Genomic DNA, 22958 nt, shown 5'->3' with positions numbered 1-22958 from the left:
TGTATATCAGGGGTTTATACAGGGGTAATAAGCTGTATATCAGAGGTGTATACAGGGGTAATGAGCTGTATATCAAGGGTGTATACAGGGGTAATGAGCTGTATATCAGGGGTGTATACAGGGGTAATGAGCTGTATATCAGAGGTGTATACAGGGGTAATGAGCTGTATATCAGAGGTGTATACAGGGGTAATGAGCTGTATATCAGGGGTGTATACAGGGGTAATGAGCGGTATATCAGGGGAGTATACAGGGGTAATGAGCTGTATATCAGGGGTGTATACAGGGGTAATGAGCTGTATATCAGGGGTGGTGTATACAGGGGTAATGAGCTGTATATCAGAGGTGTATACAGGGGTAATTAGCTGTATATCAGAGGTGTATACAGGGGTAATGAGCTGTATATCAGGGGTGTATACAGGGGTAATGAGCAGTATATCAGGGGTGTATACAGGGTAATGAGCTGTATATCAGGGGTGTATACAGGGGTAATGAGCTGCATATCAGGGGTGTATACAGGGGTAATGAGCTGTATATTAGGGGTGTATACAGGGTAATGAGCTGTATATCAGAGGTGTATATAGGGGTAATGAGCTGTATATCAGAGGTGTATACAGGGGTAATGAGCTGTATATCAGGGGTGTATACAGGGGTAATGAGCTGTATATCAGGGGTGTATACAGGGGTAATGAGCAGTATATCAGGGGTGTATACAGGGTAATGAGCTGCATATCAGGGGTGTATACAGGGGTAATGAGCTGTATATCAGGGATGTATACAGGGGTAATGAGCTGTATATCAGGGGTGTATACAGGGGTAATGAGCTGCATATCAGGGGTGTATACAGGGGTAATGAGCTGTATATCAGGGGTGTATACAGGGGTAATGAGCTGTATATCAGGGGTGTATACAGGGGTAATGAGCTGTATATCAGAGGTGTATACAGGGGTAATGAGCTGTATATCAGGGGTGTATACAGGGGTAATGAGCTGTATATCAGAGGTGTATACAGGGGTAATGAGCTGTATATCAGGGGTGTATACAGGGGTAATGAGCTGTATATCAGGGGTGTATACAGGGGTAATGATCTGTATATCAGGGGTGTATACAGGGGTAATGAGCTGTATATCAGGGGTTTATACAGGGGTAATAAGCTGTATATCAGAGGTGTATACAGGGGTAATGAGCTGTATATTAGGGGTGGTGTATACAGGGGTAATGAGCTGTATATCAGGGGTGTATACAGGGGTAATGAGCTGTATATCAGGGGTGGTGTATACAGGGGTAATGAGCTGTATATCAGGGGTGTATACAGGGGTAATGAGCTGTATATCAGGGGTTTATACAGGGGTAATAAGCTGTATATCAGAGGTGTATACAGGGGTAATGAGCTGTATATTAGGGGTGGTGTATACAGGGGTAATGAGCTGTATATCAGGGGTGGTGTATACAGGGGTAATGAGCTGTATATTAGGGGTGGTGTATACAGGGGTAATGAGCTGTATATCAGAGGTGTATACAGGGGTAATGAGCTGTATATCAGAGGTGTATACAGGGGTAATGAGCTGTATATCAGGGGTGTATACAGGGGTAATGAGCTGTATATCAGGGGTGTATACAGGGGTAATGAGCTGTATATCAGGGGTGTATACAGGGGTAATGAGCTGTATATCAGGGGAGTATACAGGGGTAATGAGCTGTATATCAGGGGAGTATACAGGGGTAATGAGCTGTATATCAGGGGTGTATACAGGTGTAATGAGCTGTATTTCAGGGGTGTATACAGGGGTAATGAGCTGTATATCAGGGGTGTATACAGGGGTAATGAGCTGTATATCAGAGGTGTATACAGGGGTAATGAGCTGTATATCAGGGGTGTATACAGGGGTAATGAGCTGTATATCAGGGGTGTATACAGGGGTAATGAGCTGTATATCAGGGGTGGTGTATACAGGGGTAATGAGCTGTATATCAGGGGTGTATACAGGGGTAATGAGCTGTATATCAGGGGTTTATACAGGGGTAATAAGCTGTATATCAGAGGTGTATACAGGGGTAATGAGCTGTATATCAGGGGTGTATACAGGGGTAATGAGCTGTATATCAGGGGTGTATACAGGGGTAATGAGCTGTATATCAGGGGTGGTGTATACAGGGGTAATGAGCTGTATATTAGGGGTGGTGTATACAGGGGTAATGAGCTGTATATCAGAGGTGTATACAGGGGTAATGAGCTGTATATCAGAGGTGTATACAGGGGTAATGAGCTGTATATCAGGGGTGTATACAGGGGTAATGAGCTGTATATCAGGGGTGTATACAGGGGTAATGAGCTGTATATCAGGGGTGTATACAGGGGTAATGAGCTGTATATCAGAGGTGTATACAGGGGTAATGAGCTGTATATCAGGGGAGTATACAGGGGTAATGAGCTGTATATCAGGGGAGTATACAGTGGTAATGAGCTGTATATCAGGGGTGGTGTATACAGGGGTAATGAGCTGTATATCAGGGGTGTATACAGGTGTAATGAGCTGTATTTCAGGGGTGTATACAGGGGTAATGAGCTGTATATCAGGGGTGTATACAGGGGTAATGAGCTGTATATCAGAGGTGTATACAGGGGTAATGAGCTGTATATCAGGGGTGTATACAGGGGTAATGAGCGGTATATCAGGGGTGTATACAGGGGTAATGAGCTGTATATCAGGGGTGTATACAGGGGTAATGAGCTGTATATCAGAGGTGTATACAGGGGTAATGAGCTGTATATCAGGGGTGTATACAGGGGTAATGAGCTGTATATCAGGGGTGTATACAGGGGTAATGAGCTGTATATCAGGGGTAATGAGCTGTATATCAGAGGTGTATACAGGGGTAATAAGCTGTATATCAGAGGTGTATACAGAGGAAATGAGCTGTATATCAGGGGTAATAAGCTGTATATCAGGGGTGTATACAGGGGTAATGAGCTGTATATCAGAGGTGTATACAGGGGTAATGAGCTGTATATCAGGGGTGTATACAGGGGTAATGAGCTGTATATCAGGGGTGTATACAGGTGTAATGAGCTGTATTTCAGGGGTGTATACAGGGGTAATGAGCTGTATATCAGGGGTGTATACAGGGGTAATGAGCTGTATATCAGAGGTGTATACAGGGGTAATGAGCTGTATATCAGGGGTGTATACAGGGGTAATGAGCTGTATATCAAGGGTGTATACAGGGGTAATGAGCTGTATATCAGGGGTGTATACAGGGGTAATAAGCTGTATATCAGGGGTGTATACAGGGGTAATGAGCTGTATTTCAGGGGTGTATACAGGGGTAATGAGCTGTATATCAGAGGTGTATACAGGGGTAATAAGCTGTATATCAGGGGTGTATACAGGGGTAATGAGCTGTATATCAGGGGTAATGAGCTGTATATCAGAGGTGTATACAGGGGTAATAAGCTGTATATCAGAGGTGTATACAGAGGAAATGAGCTGTATATCAGGGGTAATAAGCTGTATATCAGGGGTGTATACAGGGGTAATGAGCTGTATATCAGAGGTGTATACAGGGGTAATGAGCTGTATATCAGAGGTGTATACAGGGGTAATGAGCTGTATATCAGGGGTGTATACAGGGGTAATGAGCGGTATATCAGGGGAGTATACAGGGGTAATGAGCTGTATATCAGGGGTGTATACAGGGGTAATGAGCTGTATATCAGGGGTGGTGTATACAGGGGTAATGAGCTGTATATCAGAGGTGTATACAGGGGTAATTAGCTGTATATCAGAGGTGTATACAGGGGTAATGAGCTGTATATCAGGGGTGTATACAGGGGTAATGAGCAGTATATCAGGGGTGTATACAGGGTAATGAGCTGTATATCAGGGGTGTATACAGGGGTAATGAGCTGCATATCAGGGGTGTATACAGGGGTAATGAGCTGTATATTAGGGGTGTATACAGGGTAATGAGCTGTATATCAGAGGTGTATATAGGGGTAATGAGCTGTATATCAGAGGTGTATACAGGGGTAATGAGCTGTATATCAGGGGTGTATACAGGGGTAATGAGCTGTATATCAGGGGTGTATACAGGGGTAATGAGCAGTATATCAGGGGTGTATACAGGGTAATGAGCTGCATATCAGGGGTGTATACAGGGGTAATGAGCTGTATATCAGGGATGTATACAGGGGTAATGAGCTGTATATCAGGGGTGTATACAGGGGTAATGAGCTGCATATCAGGGGTGTATACAGGGGTAATGAGCTGTATATCAGGGGTGTATACAGGGGTAATGAGCTGTATATCAGGGGTGTATACAGGGGTAATGAGCTGTATATCAGAGGTGTATACAGGGGTAATGAGCTGTATATCAGGGGTGTATACAGGGGTAATGAGCTGTATATCAGAGGTGTATACAGGGGTAATGAGCTGTATATCAGGGGTGTATACAGGGGTAATGAGCTGTATATCAGGGGTGTATACAGGGGTAATGATCTGTATATCAGGGGTGTATACAGGGGTAATGAGCTGTATATCAGGGGTGTATACAGGGGTAATGAGCTGTATATCAGGGGTTTATACAGGGGTAATAAGCTGTATATCAGAGGTGTATACAGGGGTAATGAGCTGTATATTAGGGGTGGTGTATACAGGGGTAATGAGCTGTATATCAGGGGTGTATACAGGGGTAATGAGCTGTATATCAGGGGTGGTGTATACAGGGGTAATGAGCTGTATATCAGGGGTGTATACAGGGGTAATGAGCTGTATATCAGGGGTTTATACAGGGGTAATAAGCTGTATATCAGAGGTGTATACAGGGGTAATGAGCTGTATATTAGGGGTGGTGTATACAGGGGTAATGAGCTGTATATCAGGGGTGGTGTATACAGGGGTAATGAGCTGTATATTAGGGGTGGTGTATACAGGGGTAATGAGCTGTATATCAGAGGTGTATACAGGGGTAATGAGCTGTATATCAGAGGTGTATACAGGGGTAATGAGCTGTATATCAGGGGTGTATACAGGGGTAATGAGCTGTATATCAGGGGTGTATACAGGGGTAATGAGCTGTATATCAGGGGTGTATACAGGGGTAATGAGCTGTATATCAGGGGAGTATACAGGGGTAATGAGCTGTATATCAGGGGAGTATACAGGGGTAATGAGCTGTATATCAGGGGTGTATACAGGTGTAATGAGCTGTATTTCAGGGGTGTATACAGGGGTAATGAGCTGTATATCAGGGGTGTATACAGGGGTAATGAGCTGTATATCAGAGGTGTATACAGGGGTAATGAGCTGTATATCAGGGGTGTATACAGGGGTAATGAGCTGTATATCAGGGGTGTATACAGGGGTAATGAGCTGTATATCAGGGGTGGTGTATACAGGGGTAATGAGCTGTATATCAGGGGTGTATACAGGGGTAATGAGCTGTATATCAGGGGTTTATACAGGGGTAATAAGCTGTATATCAGAGGTGTATACAGGGGTAATGAGCTGTATATTAGGGGTGGTGTATACAGGGGTAATGAGCTGTATATCAGGGGTGGTGTATACAGGGGTAATGAGCTGTATATTAGGGGTGGTGTATACAGGGGTAATGAGCTGTATATCAGAGGTGTATACAGGGGTAATGAGCTGTATATCAGAGGTGTATACAGGGGTAATGAGCTGTATATCAGGGGTGTATACAGGGGTAATGAGCTGTATATCAGGGGTGTATACAGGGGTAATGAGCTGTATATCAGGGGTGTATACAGGGGTAATGAGCTGTATATCAGAGGTGTATACAGGGGTAATGAGCTGTATATCAGGGGAGTATACAGGGGTAATGAGCTGTATATCAGGGGAGTATACAGTGGTAATGAGCTGTATATCAGGGGTGGTGTATACAGGGGTAATGAGCTGTATATCAGGGGTGTATACAGGTGTAATGAGCTGTATTTCAGGGGTGTATACAGGGGTAATGAGCTGTATATCAGGGGTGTATACAGGGGTAATGAGCTGTATATCAGAGGTGTATACAGGGGTAATGAGCTGTATATCAGGGGTGTATACAGGGGTAATGAGCGGTATATCAGGGGTGTATACAGGGGTAATGAGCTGTATATCAGGGGTGTATACAGGGGTAATGAGCTGTATATCAGAGGTGTATACAGGGGTAATGAGCTGTATATCAGGGGTGTATACAGGGGTAATGAGCTGTATATCAGGGGTGTATACAGGGGTAATGAGCTGTATATCAGGGGTAATGAGCTGTATATCAGAGGTGTATACAGGGGTAATAAGCTGTATATCAGAGGTGTATACAGAGGAAATGAGCTGTATATCAGGGGTAATAAGCTGTATATCAGGGGTGTATACAGGGGTAATGAGCTGTATATCAGAGGTGTATACAGGGGTAATGAGCTGTATATCAGGGGTGTATACAGGGGTAATGAGCTGTATATCAGGGGTGTATACAGGTGTAATGAGCTGTATTTCAGGGGTGTATACAGGGGTAATGAGCTGTATATCAGGGGTGTATACAGGGGTAATGAGCTGTATATCAGAGGTGTATACAGGGGTAATGAGCTGTATATCAGGGGTGTATACAGGGGTAATGAGCTGTATATCAAGGGTGTATACAGGGGTAATGAGCTGTATATCAGGGGTGTATACAGGGGTAATAAGCTGTATATCAGGGGTGTATACAGGGGTAATGAGCTGTATATCAGGGGTGTATACAGGGGTAATGAGCTGTATATCAGAGGTGTATACAGGGGTAATAAGCTGTATATCAGGGGTGTATACAGGGGTAATGAGCTGTATATCAGGGGTAATGAGCTGTATATCAGAGGTGTATACAGGGGTAATAAGCTGTATATCAGAGGTGTATACAGAGGAAATGAGCTGTATATCAGGGGTAATAAGCTGTATATCAGGGGTGTATACAGGGGTAATGAGCTGTATATCAGAGGTGTATACAGGGGTAATGAGCTGTATATCAGGGGTGTATACAGGTGTAATGAGCTGTATTTCAGGGGTGTATACAGGGGTAATGAGCTGTATATCAGGGGTGTATACAGGGGTAATGAGCTGTATATCAGAGGTGTATACAGGGGTAATGAGCTGTATATCAGGGGTGTATACAGGGGTAATGAGCTGTATATCAAGGGTGTATACAGGGGTAATGAGCTGTATATCAGGGGTGTATACAGGGGTAATAAGCTGTATATCAGGGGTGTATACAGGGGTAATGAGCTGTATATCAGAGGTGTATACAGGGGTAATAAGCTGTATATCAGGGGTGTATACAGGGGTAATGAGCTGTATTTCAGGGGTGTATACAGGGGTAATGAGCTGTATATCAGGGGTGTATACAGAAGTAATGAGCTGTATATCAGAGGTGTATACAGGGGTAATGAGCTGTATATCAGGGGTGTATACAGGGGTAATGAGCTGTATATCAGAGGTGTATACAGGGGTAATGAGCTGTATATTAGGGGTGGTGTATACAGGGGTAATGAGCTGTATATCAGGGGTGTATACAGGGGTAATGAGCTGTATATCAGGGGAGTATACAGGGGTAATGAGCGGTATATCAGGGGTGTATACAGGGGTAATGAGCGGTATATCAGAGGTGTATACAGGGGTAATGAGCTGTATATCAGGGGTGTATACAGGGGTAATGAGCTGTATATCAGGGGTGTATACAGGGGTAATGAGCTGTATATCAGGGGTGTATACAGGGGTAATGAGCTGTATATCAGGGGTGTATACAGGGGTAATGAGCTGTATATCAGGGGAGTATACAGGGGTAATGAGCTGTATATCAGAGGTGTATACAGGGGTAATGAGCTGTATATCAGGGGTGTATACAGGGGTAATGAGCGGTATATCAGGGGAGTATACAGGGGTAATGAGCGGTATATCAGGGGAGTATACAGGGGTAATGAGCGGTATATCAGGGGAGTATACAGGGGTAATGAGCTGTATATCAGGGGAGTATACAGGGGTAATGAGCTGTATATCAGGGGAGTATACAGGGGTAATGAGCTGTATATCAGGGGTGTATACAGGGGTAATGAGCTGTATATCAGGGGAGTATACAGGGGTAATGAGCTGTATATCAGGGGTGTATACAGGGGTAATGAGCTGTATATCAGGGGTGTATACAGGGGTAATGAGCTGTATATCAGGGGAGTATACAGGGGTAATGAGCTGTATATCAGGGGAGTATACAGGGGTAATGAGCTGTATATCAGGGGTGTATACAGGGGTAATGAGCTGTATATCAGGGGAGTATACAGGGGTAATGAGCTGTATATCAGGGGAGTATACAGGGGTAATGAGCTGTATATCAGGGGAGTATACAGGGGTAATGAGCTGTATATCAGGGGTGTATACAGGGGTAATGAGCTGTATATCAGGGGTGTATACAGGGGTAATGAGCTGTATATCAGGGGAGTATACAGGGGTAATGAGCTGTATATCAGGGATGTATACAGGGGTAATGAGCTGTATATCAGGGGTGGTGTATACAGGGGTAATGAGCTGTATATCAGGGGTGGTGTATACAGGGGTAATGAGCTGTATATCAGGGATGTATACAGGGGTAATGAGCTGTATATCAGGGGTGTATACAGGGGTAATGAGCTGTATATCAGGGGTGTATACAGGGGTAATGAGCTGTACATCAGGGGAGTATACAGGGGTAATGAGCGGTATATCAGGGCTGGTGTACACAGTGTGAGGGGCGCATGTACATGCAGCAGTGAGGACTTTGCACGGGCCAGAACTTCTGCGGGGCGTCCGCTTGCACCGAGCAGGGCTCAGGCCTTACACCTTCTGTCGCCATTTTATTTCCCCTCACGGAAGAGGAGAGAGCCCATAGACGACACCAGAACGTAAGAGGAGAGGGCGGGGAGCGGAGACTACAGTTCCCAGCATGCCCTGCACACCGCGGAGGCCCCCTCAGACACACAAGAGGTGTCCATTGTAATCCTGACGCGACGTCTCCGGAAGGTTCGAATCAATGGGCGGACTGGTTATTATTTTAAACTTTCCTAAGGGCATCTATCGAAGCGGTAATTTTCACGAGGGAGGCGGTCTCATATCCGTTCCGCCATGAAGATCATACTCTTCGATTATTCAGGCGATGCGAGGGGCAACCTCTCCAATGTTTACGTTTCTCATTGGCTGCAGTCTAGGGGCGAATGCTTCTGTTCCAAGTGATGATTGGTTCGCAGTGGCCTTCAATCTTAATCACGTGATGAAAACTCCGGAGGAAAGGGGGCCTGTGTTGTCGTGACGTCACGTCTATGGGCGGGGTCACACATGTCTATATAACGGCGCGTACGACGTGAAGTCGCACACAGACTCGTTTGCTCTCTGCTCATCTTTCAGGTGCGAAGTTAAGGGGGCGTGGTTAGGGCGCGCATGCGCCTAGAGGGTGGCTAGGTAGAAGCTTTAGTATTGGCCTCAGTGAGACGGCCAGCTAGTGGGGCGGGGCTAGTGGAGGGTGTATAAATAAGAGCGCTCCCCCGCCATTTCAGTCAGTAGTCAGCGGTTGCTGGGGAGGTTGGGCTAGTTGTGGGTGTTCGTCGTCTAGTTGTAACCTTACCTCACACCCAGTGCCTTGTGTCCTCAGCCAGGGAAGTTGCAGCAAGAGCTGAAGAATAATTTATCACTTTTCTCTTCCAGGCTCCACACAGCTCAGTTCAGCTATCTGGAGGAAGGACTGCTCAGGGGTGTGTCTGTTTGACAGAGGGCGTGTCCTATGCTAGTCCCGCCTTCTAGGAGTTTGTGGGCTCCTGGCAGTGTTAGGATGGCTGACGTCTTGCTGTGAGCACAGGAGTGATAGCCTCACTGCTCGGAGTTGTCAGCGCGCTGGACGTTCCCTGATCCCGGATGCACCCATGCAGGTTCTGCTAGAAATGGCGTCTTCTTCCGAAACCTTGCAGCCAGCTGTGGAAGCTGGCGATGTCGATAGCGAAAAGACTTTTCTGGCTCCGCTCCCTCCTGTGCCGGCAGATTTCCAGAACCAAGGCTTGAAAGAGGGGCTAGAGCCGAACCCCCCACGGGTCCCCCGAAACGGTTTTCAGGGTAAGAGGCGGAACAGCTTCAATGTCGGCTTCAAGCACCCCACTCCATTCAAGCGCCGGAGACGGGTCAACTCAGACTGTGACCCCGTTTTACCCTCCAACTTCCTCCTTGGGGGTAATATATTTGACCCCCTGAACCTAAACAGCCTTCTGGATGAGGAGGTGAGCCGTACCCTCAATGCGGAGACCCCAAAGTCCTCTCCTCTCCCGTCCCGGAATAGGGATCCCGTTGAGATTCTGATCCCCAAGGACCTCTCGGATCCATTGAGTCTTAATACTGGTTCTGGCGACGTTGAACTCCTGCTCTCCCCCCTGAAAAGTGGCCGGAAAAGGCATCGACACCGCCACCACCTGTCGACGGACGCTCCCGTCAAGGCCCCCTTGGGGCAGGAAGCCGAACCCTTGCCAGAGGAACTCCGACCGTACGAACTCAACACCACCATAAACTGCCGAGATGAAGTCGTAGCGTTACCGTCCTTGGAACATGAGGCCGCTGAGGGGTCCGCGCCACCCGCCACTGGCTCAGGCGGGCCAGGGTCTCGGCACCGTAAAAGGAGGAGGACCTCCAGCAAATCTGAGGGGAGGCAAGGTAGCCCTGAGAAGGGCAAGAACTTGGCAAGTGTGGTGGCTGCTGTGAAGCCAGAAGGTAGCGCCGAGGCCCCCAAAGTCCACTGTCGGGGGCCCCAGCCTAAGGGCAAAAACCGTTTCCAGTTTGGCAATTACTGCCGGTATTATGGCTACCGGAACCCATCGCGGTCTGACGACCCGCGGCTACGGGCACTGAGACCGGACTGGTTCCGTAACAAGGCGGTACTGGACATTGGGTGCAATGTGGGGCACATGACGCTGAACGTGGCCCTAAAACTGGAGCCGCTGCGTATAGTAGGACTGGACATTGATGGCTCCCTGATACATGCCGCCCGCCAGAACATCAGACATTACCTTTCACAGTCCTCGCGAGGTGGCAGCGGCGGTTTCCCTGCAGCGTTGGCCGCTACCCGAGGACCCATAGCTGCACCGAGCATTCCCAGCACCGGCGGACAGGAGGAGGACAGGAGCGCCACGTTTCCACATAACGTGGTGTTCGTGAAGGTGAGATCATGTCCGGCAGACGGATCGCACCCATGTGGGGGGGGGGGGGGTGTAATGGCGGTCATTGCAGGTCATGTTTGCTCCAGATATCTGTGACCTCGGCTGAAGCATTGAGTGCTGGCCCCTCCCCGGGCCCCCATGGGTGTCCTTTCTGTAGTAGGTAGACTTATAGTCGGCTCTGCCTGGTCCTCGGACCCTCTCCTTGTGCTGCATAGGCCCTAATTACACAGGTACCACGGAGTACCTCCTACTGTAACCTTCCATAATACTCCACCAGTGGCGCCGGCCGTAGTAATTGCAGCTCTTGGAGGTGCCACTAGGGGGAGATGCATATTTTTTTCTGTGTAGAGCCAGGCTTTATGGCCTATAGACCTCATGACTGTTCTTCCTGGCGCAGGGTAACTATGTGCTGGATCGGGACGAGCTGCTGACGGTGCAGAGACCGGAGTATGACATCATCATGTGCCTCAGCGTCACCAAGTGGGTCCACCTCAACTGGGGCGACGATGGCCTAAAGAGAATGTTCAAGAGGATGTACCGACACCTGAGACCCGGGGGCATCCTGATCCTGGAGCCGCAGCCCTGGTCCTCATACGGCAAGAGGAAGAAGCTGACGGTGAGTGATGATGGGGGAGGTGAGGGTATGAGGGATGGTAAGTGACCGGGGAGGTGAGGGTAAGATGGTAAGTGACCGGGGAGGTGAGGGTAAGATGGTAAGTGACCGGGGAGGTGAGGGTAAGATGGTAAGTGACCAGGGAGGTGAGGATAAGACAGTAAGTGACCAGGGAGGTGAGGGTATGAGGGACGGTAAGTGACCAGGGAGGTGAGGGTAAGACAGTAAGTGACCGGGGAGGTGAGGGTATGAGGGATGGTAAGTGACCAGGGAGGTGAGGGTATGAGGGACGGTAAGTGACCAGGGAGGTGAGGATAAGACAGTAAGTGACCAGGGAGGTGAGGGTATGAGGGACGGTAAGTGACCAGGGAGGTGAGGGTAAGACAGTAAGTGACCAGGGAGGTGAGGGTATGAGGGACGGTAAGTGACCAGGGAGGTGAGGGTATGAGGGACGGTAAGTGACCAGGGAGGTGAGGGTATGAGGGACGGTAAGTGACCAGGGAGGTGAGGGTATGAGGGACGGTAAGTGACCAGGGAGGTGAGGGTATGAGGGACGGTAAGTGACCAGGGAGGTGAGGGTATGAGGGATGGTAAGTGACCAGGGAGGTGAGGCTATGAGGGACGGTAAGTGACCAGGGAGGTGAGGGTAAGACAGTAAGTGACCAGGGAGGTGAGGGTATGAGGGACGGTAAGTGACCAGGGAGGTGAGGGTATGAGGGACGGTAAGTGACCGGGGAGGTGAGGATAGGAGCTGATGGTAAGTGACCGGGGAGGTGAGGGTAAGTGACCGGGGAGGTGAGGATAGGAGCTGACGGTAAGTGACCGGGGAGGTGAGGATAGGAGCTGACTGTAAGTGACCGGGGAGGTGAGGATAGGAGCTGACTGTAAGTGACCGGGGAGGTGAGGATAGGAGCTGACTGTAAGTGACCGGGGAGGTGAGGATAGGAGCTGACGGTAAGTGACCGGGGAGGTGAGGATAGGAGGTGACTGTAAGTGACCGGGGAGGTGAGGATAGGAGCTGACTGTAAGTGACCGGGGAGGTGAGGATAGGAGCTGACGGTAAGTGACCGGGGAGGTGAGGATAGGAGCTGACGGTAAGTGACCGGGGATGATGGGGTAGTGACTAACGAGCTCGTTCTCTCTGCAGGAAGCCATCTACAGGAATTTCTGTAATATCTCGCTGAGGCCGGATCAGTTCACCGCCTACCTCATGTCCTCCGACGTAGGGTTCTCCAGCTACGAGCTGCTCGCCACACCGTGCACCTCCGCAAAAGGTAATCCTCATACCTGGGGCTCTCCTCTATATACCCCTGTACACCGCCCCTACCCTGGGGGCTCTCCTCTATATACCCCTGTACACCGCCCCTACCCCGGGGGGCTCTCCTCTATATACCCCTGTACACCGCCCCTACCCCGGGGGCTCTCCTCTATATACCCCTGTACACCGCCCCTACCCCGGGGGGCTCTCCTCTATATACCCCTGTACACCGCCCCTACCCTGGGGGCTCTCCTCTATATACCCCTGTACACCGCCCCTACCCCGGGGGGCTCTCCTCTATATACCCCTGTACACCGCCCCTACCCCTGGGGCTCTCCTCTATATACCCCTGTACACCGCCCCTACCCCGGGGGCTCTCCTCTATATACCCCTGTACACTGCCCCTACCCCGGGGGCTCTCCTCTATATACCCCTGTACACCGCCCCTACCCCGGGGGCTCTCCTCTATATACCCCTGTACACTGCCCCTACCCCGGGGGCTCTCCTCTATATACCCCTGTACACTGCCCCTACCCCGGGGGCTCTCCTCTATATACCCCTGTACACCGCCCCTACCCCGGGGGCTCTCCTCTATATACCCCTGTACACTGCCCCTACCCCGGGGGCTCTCCTCTATATACCCCTGTACACCGCCCCTACCCCGGGGGCTCTCCTCTATATACCCCTGTACACTGCCCCTACCCCGGGGGCTCTCCTCTATATACCCCTGTACACCGCCCCTACCCCGGGGGCTCTGCTCTATATACCCCTGTACACCTCCCTACCCCGGGGGCTCTCCTCTATATACCCCTGTACACCTCCCTACCCCTGGGGGCTCTCCTCTATATACCCCTGTACACCGCCCCTACCCCGGGGGCTCTGCTCTATATACCCCTGTACACCGCCCCTACCCCGGGGGCTCTCCTCTATATACCCCTGTACACCACCCCTACTCCTGGGGCTCTCCTCTATATACCCCTGTACACTGCCCCTACTCCTGCGGCTCTCCTCTATATACCCCTGTACACTGCCCCTACCCCGGGGGCTCTCCTCTATATACCCCTGTACACTGCCCCTACCCCGGGGGCTCTCCTCTATATACAGTACCCCTGTACACCGCCCCTACCCCGGGGGCTCTCCTCTATATACAGTACCCCTGTACACCGCCCCTACCCCTCGTGACTCTACTCTATATACCCCTGTACACTGCCCCTACCCTGGGGGCTCTGCTCTATATACCCCCGTACACTGCCCCTATCCCGGGGGCTCTGCTCTATATACCCCTGTACACCGCCCCTACTCCGGGGGCTCTGCTCTATATACCCCTGTACACCACCCCTACTCCTGGGGCTCTCCTCTATATACCCCTGTACACTGCCCCTACCCCGGGGGCTCTCCTCTATATACCCCTGTACACTGCCCCTACCCCGGGGGCTCTCCTCTATATACCCCTGTACACCGCCCCTACCCCTTGTGACTCTACTCTATATACCCCTGTACACTGCCCCTACCCTGGGGGCTCTGCTGTATATACCCCCGTACACTGCCCCTATCCCGGGGGCTCTGCTCTATATACCCCTGTACACCGCCCCTACCCCGGGGGCTCTCCTCTATATACCCCTGTACACCGCCCCTACCCCGGGGGCTCTCCTCTATATACCCCTGTACACCGCCCCTACCCCGGGGGCTCTCCTCTATATACCCCCGTGCACCGCCCCTACCCCGGGGGCTCTCCTCTATATTCCCCTGTACACCTCCCCTACCCCGGGGGCTCTCCTCTATATACCCCTGTACACCGCCCCTACCCCGGGGGCTCTCCTCTATATACCCCTGTACACCGCCCCTACCCCGGGGGCTCTCCTCTATATACCCCCGTACACCTCCCCTACCCCGGGGGGCTCTACTCTATATACCCCTGTATACCTCCCCCTACCCCGGGGGGCTCTCCTCTATATACCCCTGTACACTGCCCCTATCCCGGGGGCTCTGCTCTATATACCCCTGTACACCGCCCCTACCCCGGGGGCTCTCCTCTATATACCCCCGTACACCTCCCCTACCCCGGGGGGCTCTCCTCTATATACCCCTGTACACCGCCCCTACCCCGGGGGCTCTCCTCTATATACCCCTGTACACCTCCCCTACCCCGGGGGGCTCTCCTCTATATACCCCTGTACACCGCCCCTACCCCGGGGGCTCTCCTCTATATACCCCCGTACACCTCCCCTACCCCGGGGGGCTCTACTCTATATACCCCTGTATACCTCCCCCTACCCCGGGGGGCTCTCCTCTATATACCCCTGTACACTGCCCCTATCCCGGGGGCTCTGCTCTATATACCCCTGTACACCGCCCCTACCCCGGGGGCTCTCCTCTATATACCCCCGTACACCTCCCCTACCCCGGGGGGCTCTACTCTATATACCCCTGTATACCTCCCCCTACCCCGGGGGGCTCTCCTCTATATACCCCTGTACACTGCCCCTATCCCGGGGGCTCTGCTCTATATACCCCTGTACACCGCCCCTACCCTGGGGGCTCTCCTCTATATACCCCCGTACACCGCCCCTACCCCGGGGGCTCTACTCTATATACCCCTGTATACCTCCCCCTACCCCGGGGGGCTCTCCTCTATATACCCCTGTACACTGCCCCTATCCCGGGGGCTCTGCTCTATATACCCCTGTACACCGCCCCTACCCTGGGGGCTCTCCTCTATATACCCCCGTACACTGCCCCTATCCCGGGGGCTCTGCTCTATATACCCCCGTACACTGCCCCTATCCCGGGGGCTCTGCTCTATATACCCCCGTACACCTCCCCTACCCCGGGGGGCTCTCCTCTATATACCCCCGTACACTGCCCCTATCCCGGGGGCTCTGCTCTATATACCCCTATACACAGAGGTCGCAATAACGCCTGTACAAGCGTCATAGACTCCTGTTCAGGCAATTTTACGCTTTGAAAAAAGGCTAATGCGTATTGGTACGCGTTACGGCTCATCATGTAGTTAACCAGTGCACTGCAGGCTGTGAATCTCGTGGGCAGCGCAGCAATACTGCTGTTGCCCTAAACATCTAATAGCTGAGCTCCTTACTGGCAGGTGTAGGGACAGCAGCAAGGAAGGAGCTGGTTATTAGGAGGGAGGCTGCTCATTGGCCAATGTCGGCGCGCTGCTCCAGAGAGGGCAGAGCAGTCGGTGAGGAGCGGTGGGCGGACAGTAGAGCGCTGATCTTTGCTCTGCACCGGGGTAATGGGATCACTTACGCCCCTTTCACACGGGCGAGTATTCCGCGCGGATGCGATGCAGTGATTTTCACGCATCACTTGTGCGTTGCGTGAAAATCGCAGCATGCTCTATATTCTGCGTTTTTCACGCAACGCAGGCCCCATAGAAGTGGGTTGCTAGGAGACGATCGGGATGGGGACCCGATCATTATTATTTCCCCTTATAACATGGTTATAAGGGGAAATAATAGCATTCTGAATACAGAATACATAGTACAATAGCGCTGGAGGGGTTAAAAGAAAATAAATAAATAATAATTTTACTCACCTTAATCCACTTGATCGCGGAGCCGGCATCTCCTTCTGTCTTCATCTTAGCTGATTGTAGGAACAGGACCTGTGGTGACGTCACTCCGGTCATCACATGATCCATCACATGATCTTTTACCACGGTGATGGATCATGTGATGACCGGAGTGACGTCACCACAGGTCCTGTTCCTACAATCAGCTAAGATGAAGACAGAAGGAGATGCCGGCTCCGCGATCAAGTGGATTAAGGTGAGTAAAATTATTATTATTTTTTTTTTTTTTTAACCCCTCCAGCCCTATTGTACTATGCAGTCTGTATTCAGAATGCTATTATTTTCCCTTTCAACATGGTTATAAGGGGAAATAATACAATCTACAGAACACCGATCCCAAGCGTTCGGGTACCAAACATGCGCGATTTTTCTCAAGCGCGTGCAAAACGCATTACAATGTTTTGCACTCGTGCGGAAAAATCGCGCATGTTCCCGCAACGCCTGTGTGAAACCAGCCATAGAGTGCAGCTGCCGACATCGCTCTCCTCTATATACCCCCGTACACCGCCCCTACCCCGGGGGCTCTCCTCTATATACCCCTGTACACCGCCCCTACCCCGGGGGCTCTCCTCTATATACCCCTGTACACCGCCCCTACCCCGGGGGCTCTCCTCTATATACCCCCCTACACTGCCCCTACTCCTGGGGGCTCTCCTCTATATACCCCTGTACACCGCCCCTACCCCGGGGGCTCTCCTCTATATACCCCTGTACACCGCCCCTACCCCGGGGGCTCTCCTCTATATACCCCCGTGCACCGCCCCTACCCCGGGGGCTCTCCTCTATATTCCCCTGTACACCTCCCCTACCCCGGGGGCTCTCCTCTATATACCCCTGTACACCGCCCCTACCCCGGGGGCTCTCCTCTATATACCCCTGTACACCGCCCCTACCCCGGGGGCTCTCCTCTATATACCCCCGTGCACCGCCCCTACCCCCGGGGGCTCTCCTCTATATACCCCCGTGCACCGCCCCTACCCCCGGGGGCTCTCCTCTATATACCCCCGTACACCTCCCCTACCCCGGGGGCTCTCCTCTATATTCCCCCCTACCCCGGGGGCTCTCCTCTATATACCCCTGTACACCGCCCCTACCCCGGGGGCTCTCCTCTATATACCCCTGTACACCGCCCCTACCCCGGGGGCTCTCCTCTATATACCCCTGTACACCGCCCCTACCCCGGGGGCTCTCCTCTATATACCCCTGTACACCGCCCCTACCCCGGGGGCTCTCCTCTATATACCCCCGTACACCGCCCCTACTCCTGGGGGCTCTCCTCTATATACCCCCGTACACCGCCCCTACTCCTGGGGGCTCTCCTCTATATACCCCCGTACACCGCCCCTACCCCGGGGGCTCTCCTCTATATACCCCTGTACACCGCCCCTACCCCGGGGGCTCTGCTCTATATACCCCCGTACACCGCCCCTACCCCGGGGGCTCTCCTCTATATACCCCTGTACACCGCCCCTACCCCGGGGGCTCTCCTCTATATACCCCTGTACACCGCCCCTACCCCGGGGGCTCTGCTCTATATACCCCTGTACACCTCCCTACCCCGGGGGCTCTCCTCCATATACCCCTGTACACCTCCCTACCCCTGGGGGCTCTCCTCTATATACCCCCGTACACCGCCCCTACCCCGGGGGCTCTCCTCTATATACCCCTGTACACCGCCCCTACCCCGGGGGCTCTCCTCTATATACCCCTGTACACCGCCCCTACCCCTGGGGCTCTCCTCTATATACCCCTGTACACCGCCCCTACCCCGGGGGCTCTCCTCTATATACCCCTGTACACCTCCCTACCCCGGGGGCTCTCCTCTATATACCCCCGTGCACCGCCCCTACCCCCGGGGGCTCTCCTCTATATACCCCTAACCGCCCCTACCCCGGGGGCTCTCCTCTATATACCCCTGTACACCTCCCCTACCCCGGGGGCTCTCCTCTATATACCCCTGTACACCTCCCCTACCCCGGGGGCTCTCCTCTATATACCCCCGTACACTGCCCCTACTCCTGGGGGCTCTCCTCTATATACCCCTGTACACCGCCCCTACCCCGGGGGCTCTCCTCTATATACCCCCGTGCACCGCCCCTACCCCGGGGGCTCTCCTCTATATACCCCCGTACACTGCCCCTACTCCTGGGGGCTCTCCTCTATATACCCCTGTACACCGCCCCTACCCCGGGGGCTCTGCTCTATATACCCCTGTACACCGCCCCTACCCCGGGGGCTCTCCTCTATATACCCCTGTACACCGCCCCTACCCCGGGGGCTCTCCTCTATATACCCCTGTACACCGCCCCTACCCCGGGGGCTCTCCTCTATATACCCCTGTACACCTCCCTACCCCGGGGGCTCTCCTCTATATACCCCTGTACACCTCCCTACCCCTGGGGGCTCTCCTCTATATACCCCCGTACACCGCCCCTACCCCGGGGGCTCTCCTCTATATACCCCTGTACACCTCCCTACCCCTGGGGGCTCTCCTCTATATACCCCCGTACACCGCCCCTACCCCGGGGGCTCTCCTCTATATACCCCTGTACACCGCCCCTACCCCTGGGGGCTCTCCTCTATATACCCCTGTACACCGCCCCTACCCCTGGGGCTCTCCTCTATATACCCCTGTACACCGCCCCTACCCCGGGGGCTCTCCTCTATATACCCCTGTACACCTCCCTACCCCGGGGGCTCTCCTCTATATACCCCCGTGCACCGCCCCTACCCCCGGGGGCTCTCCTCTATATACCCCTAACCGCCCCTACCCCGGGGGCTCTCCTCTATATACCCCTGTACACCGCCCCTACCCCTGGGGGCTCTCCTCTATATACCCCCGTGCACCGCCCCTACCCCGGGGGCTCTCCTCTATATTCCCCCCTACCCCGGGGGCTCTCCTCTATATACCCCTGTACACCTCCCTACCCCGGGGGCTCTGCTCTATATACCCCTGTACACCTCCCTACCCCGGGGGCTCTCCTCTATATACCCCTGTACACCTCCCTACCCCGGGGGCTCTCCTCTATATACCCCTGTACACCTCCCTACCCCTGGGGGCTCTCCTCTATATACCCCCGTACACCGCCCCTACCCCGGGGGCTCTCCTCTATATACCCCTGTACACCTCCCTACCCCTGGGGGCTCTCCTCTATATACCCCCGTACACCGCCCCTACCCCGGGGGCTCTCCTCTATATACCCCTGTACACCGCCCCTACCCCTGGGGGCTCTCCTCTATATACCCCTGTACACCGCCCCTACCCCTGGGGGCTCTCCTCTATATACCCCTGTACACCGCCCCTACCCCGGGGGCTCTCCTCTATATACAGTACCCCTGTACACCGCCCCTACCCCGGGGGCTCTCCTCTATATACCCCTGTACACCGCCCCTACCCCGGGGGCTCTCCTCTATATACCCCTGTACACCTCCCTACCCCGGGGGCTCTCCTCTATATACCCCCGTGCACCGCCCCTACCCCCGGGGGCTCTCCTCTATATACCCCTAACCGCCCCTACCCCGGGGGCTCTCCTCTATATACCCCTGTACACCGCCCCTACCCCTGGGGGCTCTCCTCTATATACCCCCGTGCACCGCCCCTACCCCGGGGGCTCTCCTCTATATACCCCTGTACACCGCCCCTACCCCGGGGGCTCTCCTCTATATTCCCCCCTACCCCAGGGGCTCTCCTCTATATACCCCTGTACACCGCCCCTACCCCGGGGGCTCTCCTCTATATACCCCTGTACACCTCCCTACCCCGGGGGCTCTCCTCTATATACCCCCGTGCACCGCCCCTACCCCCGGGGGCTCTCCTCTATATACCCCTAACCGCCCCTACCCCGGGGGCTCTCCTCTATATACCCCTGTACACTGCCCCTACCCCGGGGGCTCTCCTCTATATACCCCTGTACACCGCCCCTACCCCGGGGGCTCTCCTCTATATTCCCCCCTACCCCAGGGGCTCTCCTCTATATACCCCTGTACACCGCCCCTACCTCGGGGGCTCTCCTCTATATACCCCTGTACACCGCCCCTACCCCGGGGGCTCTGCTCTATATACCCCCGTGCACCGCCCCTACCCCGGGGGCTCTCCTCTATATACCCCCGTACACCACCCCTACCCCGGGGGCTCTCCTCTATATACCCCTGTACACCTCCCCTACCCCGGGGGCTCTCCTCTATATACCCCTGTACACCTCCCCTACCCCGGGGGCTCTCCTCTATATACCCCCGTACACTGCCCCTACTCCTGGGGGCTCTCCTCTATATACCCCTGTACACCGCCCCTACCCCGGGGGCTCTCCTCTATATACCCCCGTGCACCGCCCCTACCCCGGGGGCTCTCCTCTATATACCCCCGTACACTGCCCCTACTCCTGGGGGCTCTCCTCTATATACCCCTGTACACCGCCCCTACCCCGGGGGCTCTCCTCTATATACCCCTGTACACCGCCCCTACCCCGGGGGCTCTCCTCTATATACCCCCCTACACTGCCCCTACTCCTGGGGGCTCTCCTCTATATACCCCTGTACACCGCCCCTACCCCGGGGGCTCTCCTCTATATACCCCTGTACACCGCCCCTACCCCGGGGGCTCTCCTCTATATACCCCCGTGCACCGCCCCTACCCCGGGGGCTCTCCTCTATATTCCCCTGTACACCTCCCCTACCCCGGGGGCTCTCCTCTATATACCCCTGTACACCGCCCCTACCCCGGGGGCTCTCCTCTATATACCCCTGTACACCGCCCCTACCCCGGGGGCTCTCCTCTATATACCCCCGTGCACCGCCCCTACCCCCGGGGGCTCTCCTCTATATACCCCCGTACACCTCCCCTACCCCGGGGGCTCTCCTCTATATTCCCCCCTACCCCGGGGGCTCTCCTCTATATACCCCTGTACACCGCCCCTACCCCGGGGGCTCTCCTCTATATACCCCTGTACACCGCCCCTACCCCGGGGGCTCTCCTCTATATACCCCTGTACACCGCCCCTACCCCGGGGGCTCTCCTCTATATACCCCTGTACACCGCCCCTACCCCGGGGGCTCTCCTCTATATACCCCCGTGCACCGCCCCTACCCCCGGGGGCTCTCCTCTATATACCCCTGTACACCTCCCCTACCCCGGGGGCTCTCCTCTATATTCCCCCCTACCCCGGGGGCTCTCCTCTATATACCCCTGTACACCGCCCATACCCCGGGGGCTCTCCTCTATATACCCCTGTACACCGCCCCTACCCCGGGGGCTCTCCTCTATATACCCCTGTACACCGCCCCTACCCCGGGGGCTCTGCTCTATATACCCCTGTACACTGCCCCTACCCCGGGGGCTCTCTTCTATATACCCCCGTACACCGCCCATACCCCGGGGGCTCTCCTCTATATACCCCCGTGCACCGCCCCTACCCCGGGGGCTCTCCTCTATATACCCCCGTACACTGCCCCGCTGATGTATTCCATGTAGCAGTGTCCTCTCTCCTGACATCTGGGGGGGTACGCACAATACTCCTGGGTTCTCCTCCTTGGTTCCAGCAGCACAAGCTGTCTACGATGGGCCCCTGCGCTGCTGTGACCAGGGTCCTTCTGCTTTCACACCTGGGGGTGTCCACAGGGGGCGCTGTCCTGTCATTGCTCATGTGGTGTCCCTCTTCTCCTCTGCAGGGTTCCAGCGGTCTATCTATGCTTACCACAAGTCTGGGATCCGGGAGGAACCGCCGCCGCCGCCATCCGCGCCTCTCCAGGTTTAGAGGACGGCTTTTTTTTTTTTTTTTTTTTTTACCGCGCTCCCCTTTTATTTTGTATTGTTTCGGTGGGTGGGACAGAGTTTATTTTTTTGCATTTTCTGGGGTTTTGACCTTTGCCTGTTGCAGGAACATTTGCAGAATACAAGCTGTTATATGACGCTGGCTCGTCTCTTTATTGTCTCCTCTGCTGGGTTGTCAATAAAGTTTATTGAAATGCAGCATTGCACTGAAGGGTGCAGCCTGCTTTCTTCAATAAGCTTTATTGACAAAGAAACTTGTGTGAGAATTAGTATCAGGAGTTTCCAGTGCCCTAAAGCATGCTGGGATACACGACCCCAAATGGCTCCGGGTACTGAGCGCGCCTCAACTGATAACTGCGTACACTAGCGGAGCGGTAAGTGCACCTGCCTGGCGGCCATCTTTCTTGGAGAGGGAATGTCATGTGTATATGAGGCTGTAACGTTCTGTGTGCCTCTTCAATCTCCATATTACTGCTTGCTGTCAGGTAATGGAGGCATGTCCTGTTCACAAAGCTGAGGGTTTGTTACATAGTATTAATT

The 22958-nt window shown here is 53.5% G+C and overlaps 1 protein-coding gene across 2 annotated transcripts; it reads left to right on the top strand.

The window, feature by feature from the left end:
• Positions 1-9316: 9316 nt before the first annotated feature.
• On the top strand, positions 9317-22555 carry MEPCE (methylphosphate capping enzyme). Of its 2 annotated transcripts, none has more exons than XM_040415352.1 (5): positions 9317-9398; positions 9696-11188; positions 11586-11804; positions 12949-13075; positions 22316-22555. In XM_040415352.1, exons 2-5 carry the CDS (start codon positions 9911-9913, stop codon positions 22399-22401), a joined length of 1710 nt encoding a protein of 569 aa, XP_040271286.1. In that variant the 5' UTR covers positions 9317-9398; positions 9696-9910; the 3' UTR covers positions 22402-22555. The 2 variants fall into 2 exon arrangements, with proteins under 2 accessions (XP_040271286.1, XP_040271287.1); XM_040415353.1 differs by lacking the exon at positions 9317-9398 and adding an exon at positions 9558-9584.
• Positions 22556-22958: the final 403 nt, after the last annotated feature.

Source organism: Bufo bufo, chromosome 1 (genome assembly GCF_905171765.1).
Source record: "Bufo bufo chromosome 1, aBufBuf1.1, whole genome shotgun sequence".
Taxonomy (NCBI): Eukaryota; Metazoa; Chordata; class Amphibia; order Anura; family Bufonidae; genus Bufo; species Bufo bufo.
Note: the sequence above shows the minus strand (reverse complement) of the source record. Positions and strands in the feature narration are given on the sequence as shown.

Coding starts and splice junctions, on each gene's coding strand:
- MEPCE (XM_040415352.1), top strand. CDS start 9,911: ATGCAGGTTCTGCTAGAAATGGCGTCTTCTTCCGAAACCTTGCAGCCA. Junction 11,805..12,948: donor GCAAGAGGAAGAAGCTGACG/GTGAGTGATGAT, acceptor TTCTCTCTGCAG/GAAGCCATCTACAGGAATTT. Junction 13,076..22,315: donor ACCGTGCACCTCCGCAAAAG/GTAATCCTCATA, acceptor TCTCCTCTGCAG/GGTTCCAGCGGTCTATCTAT.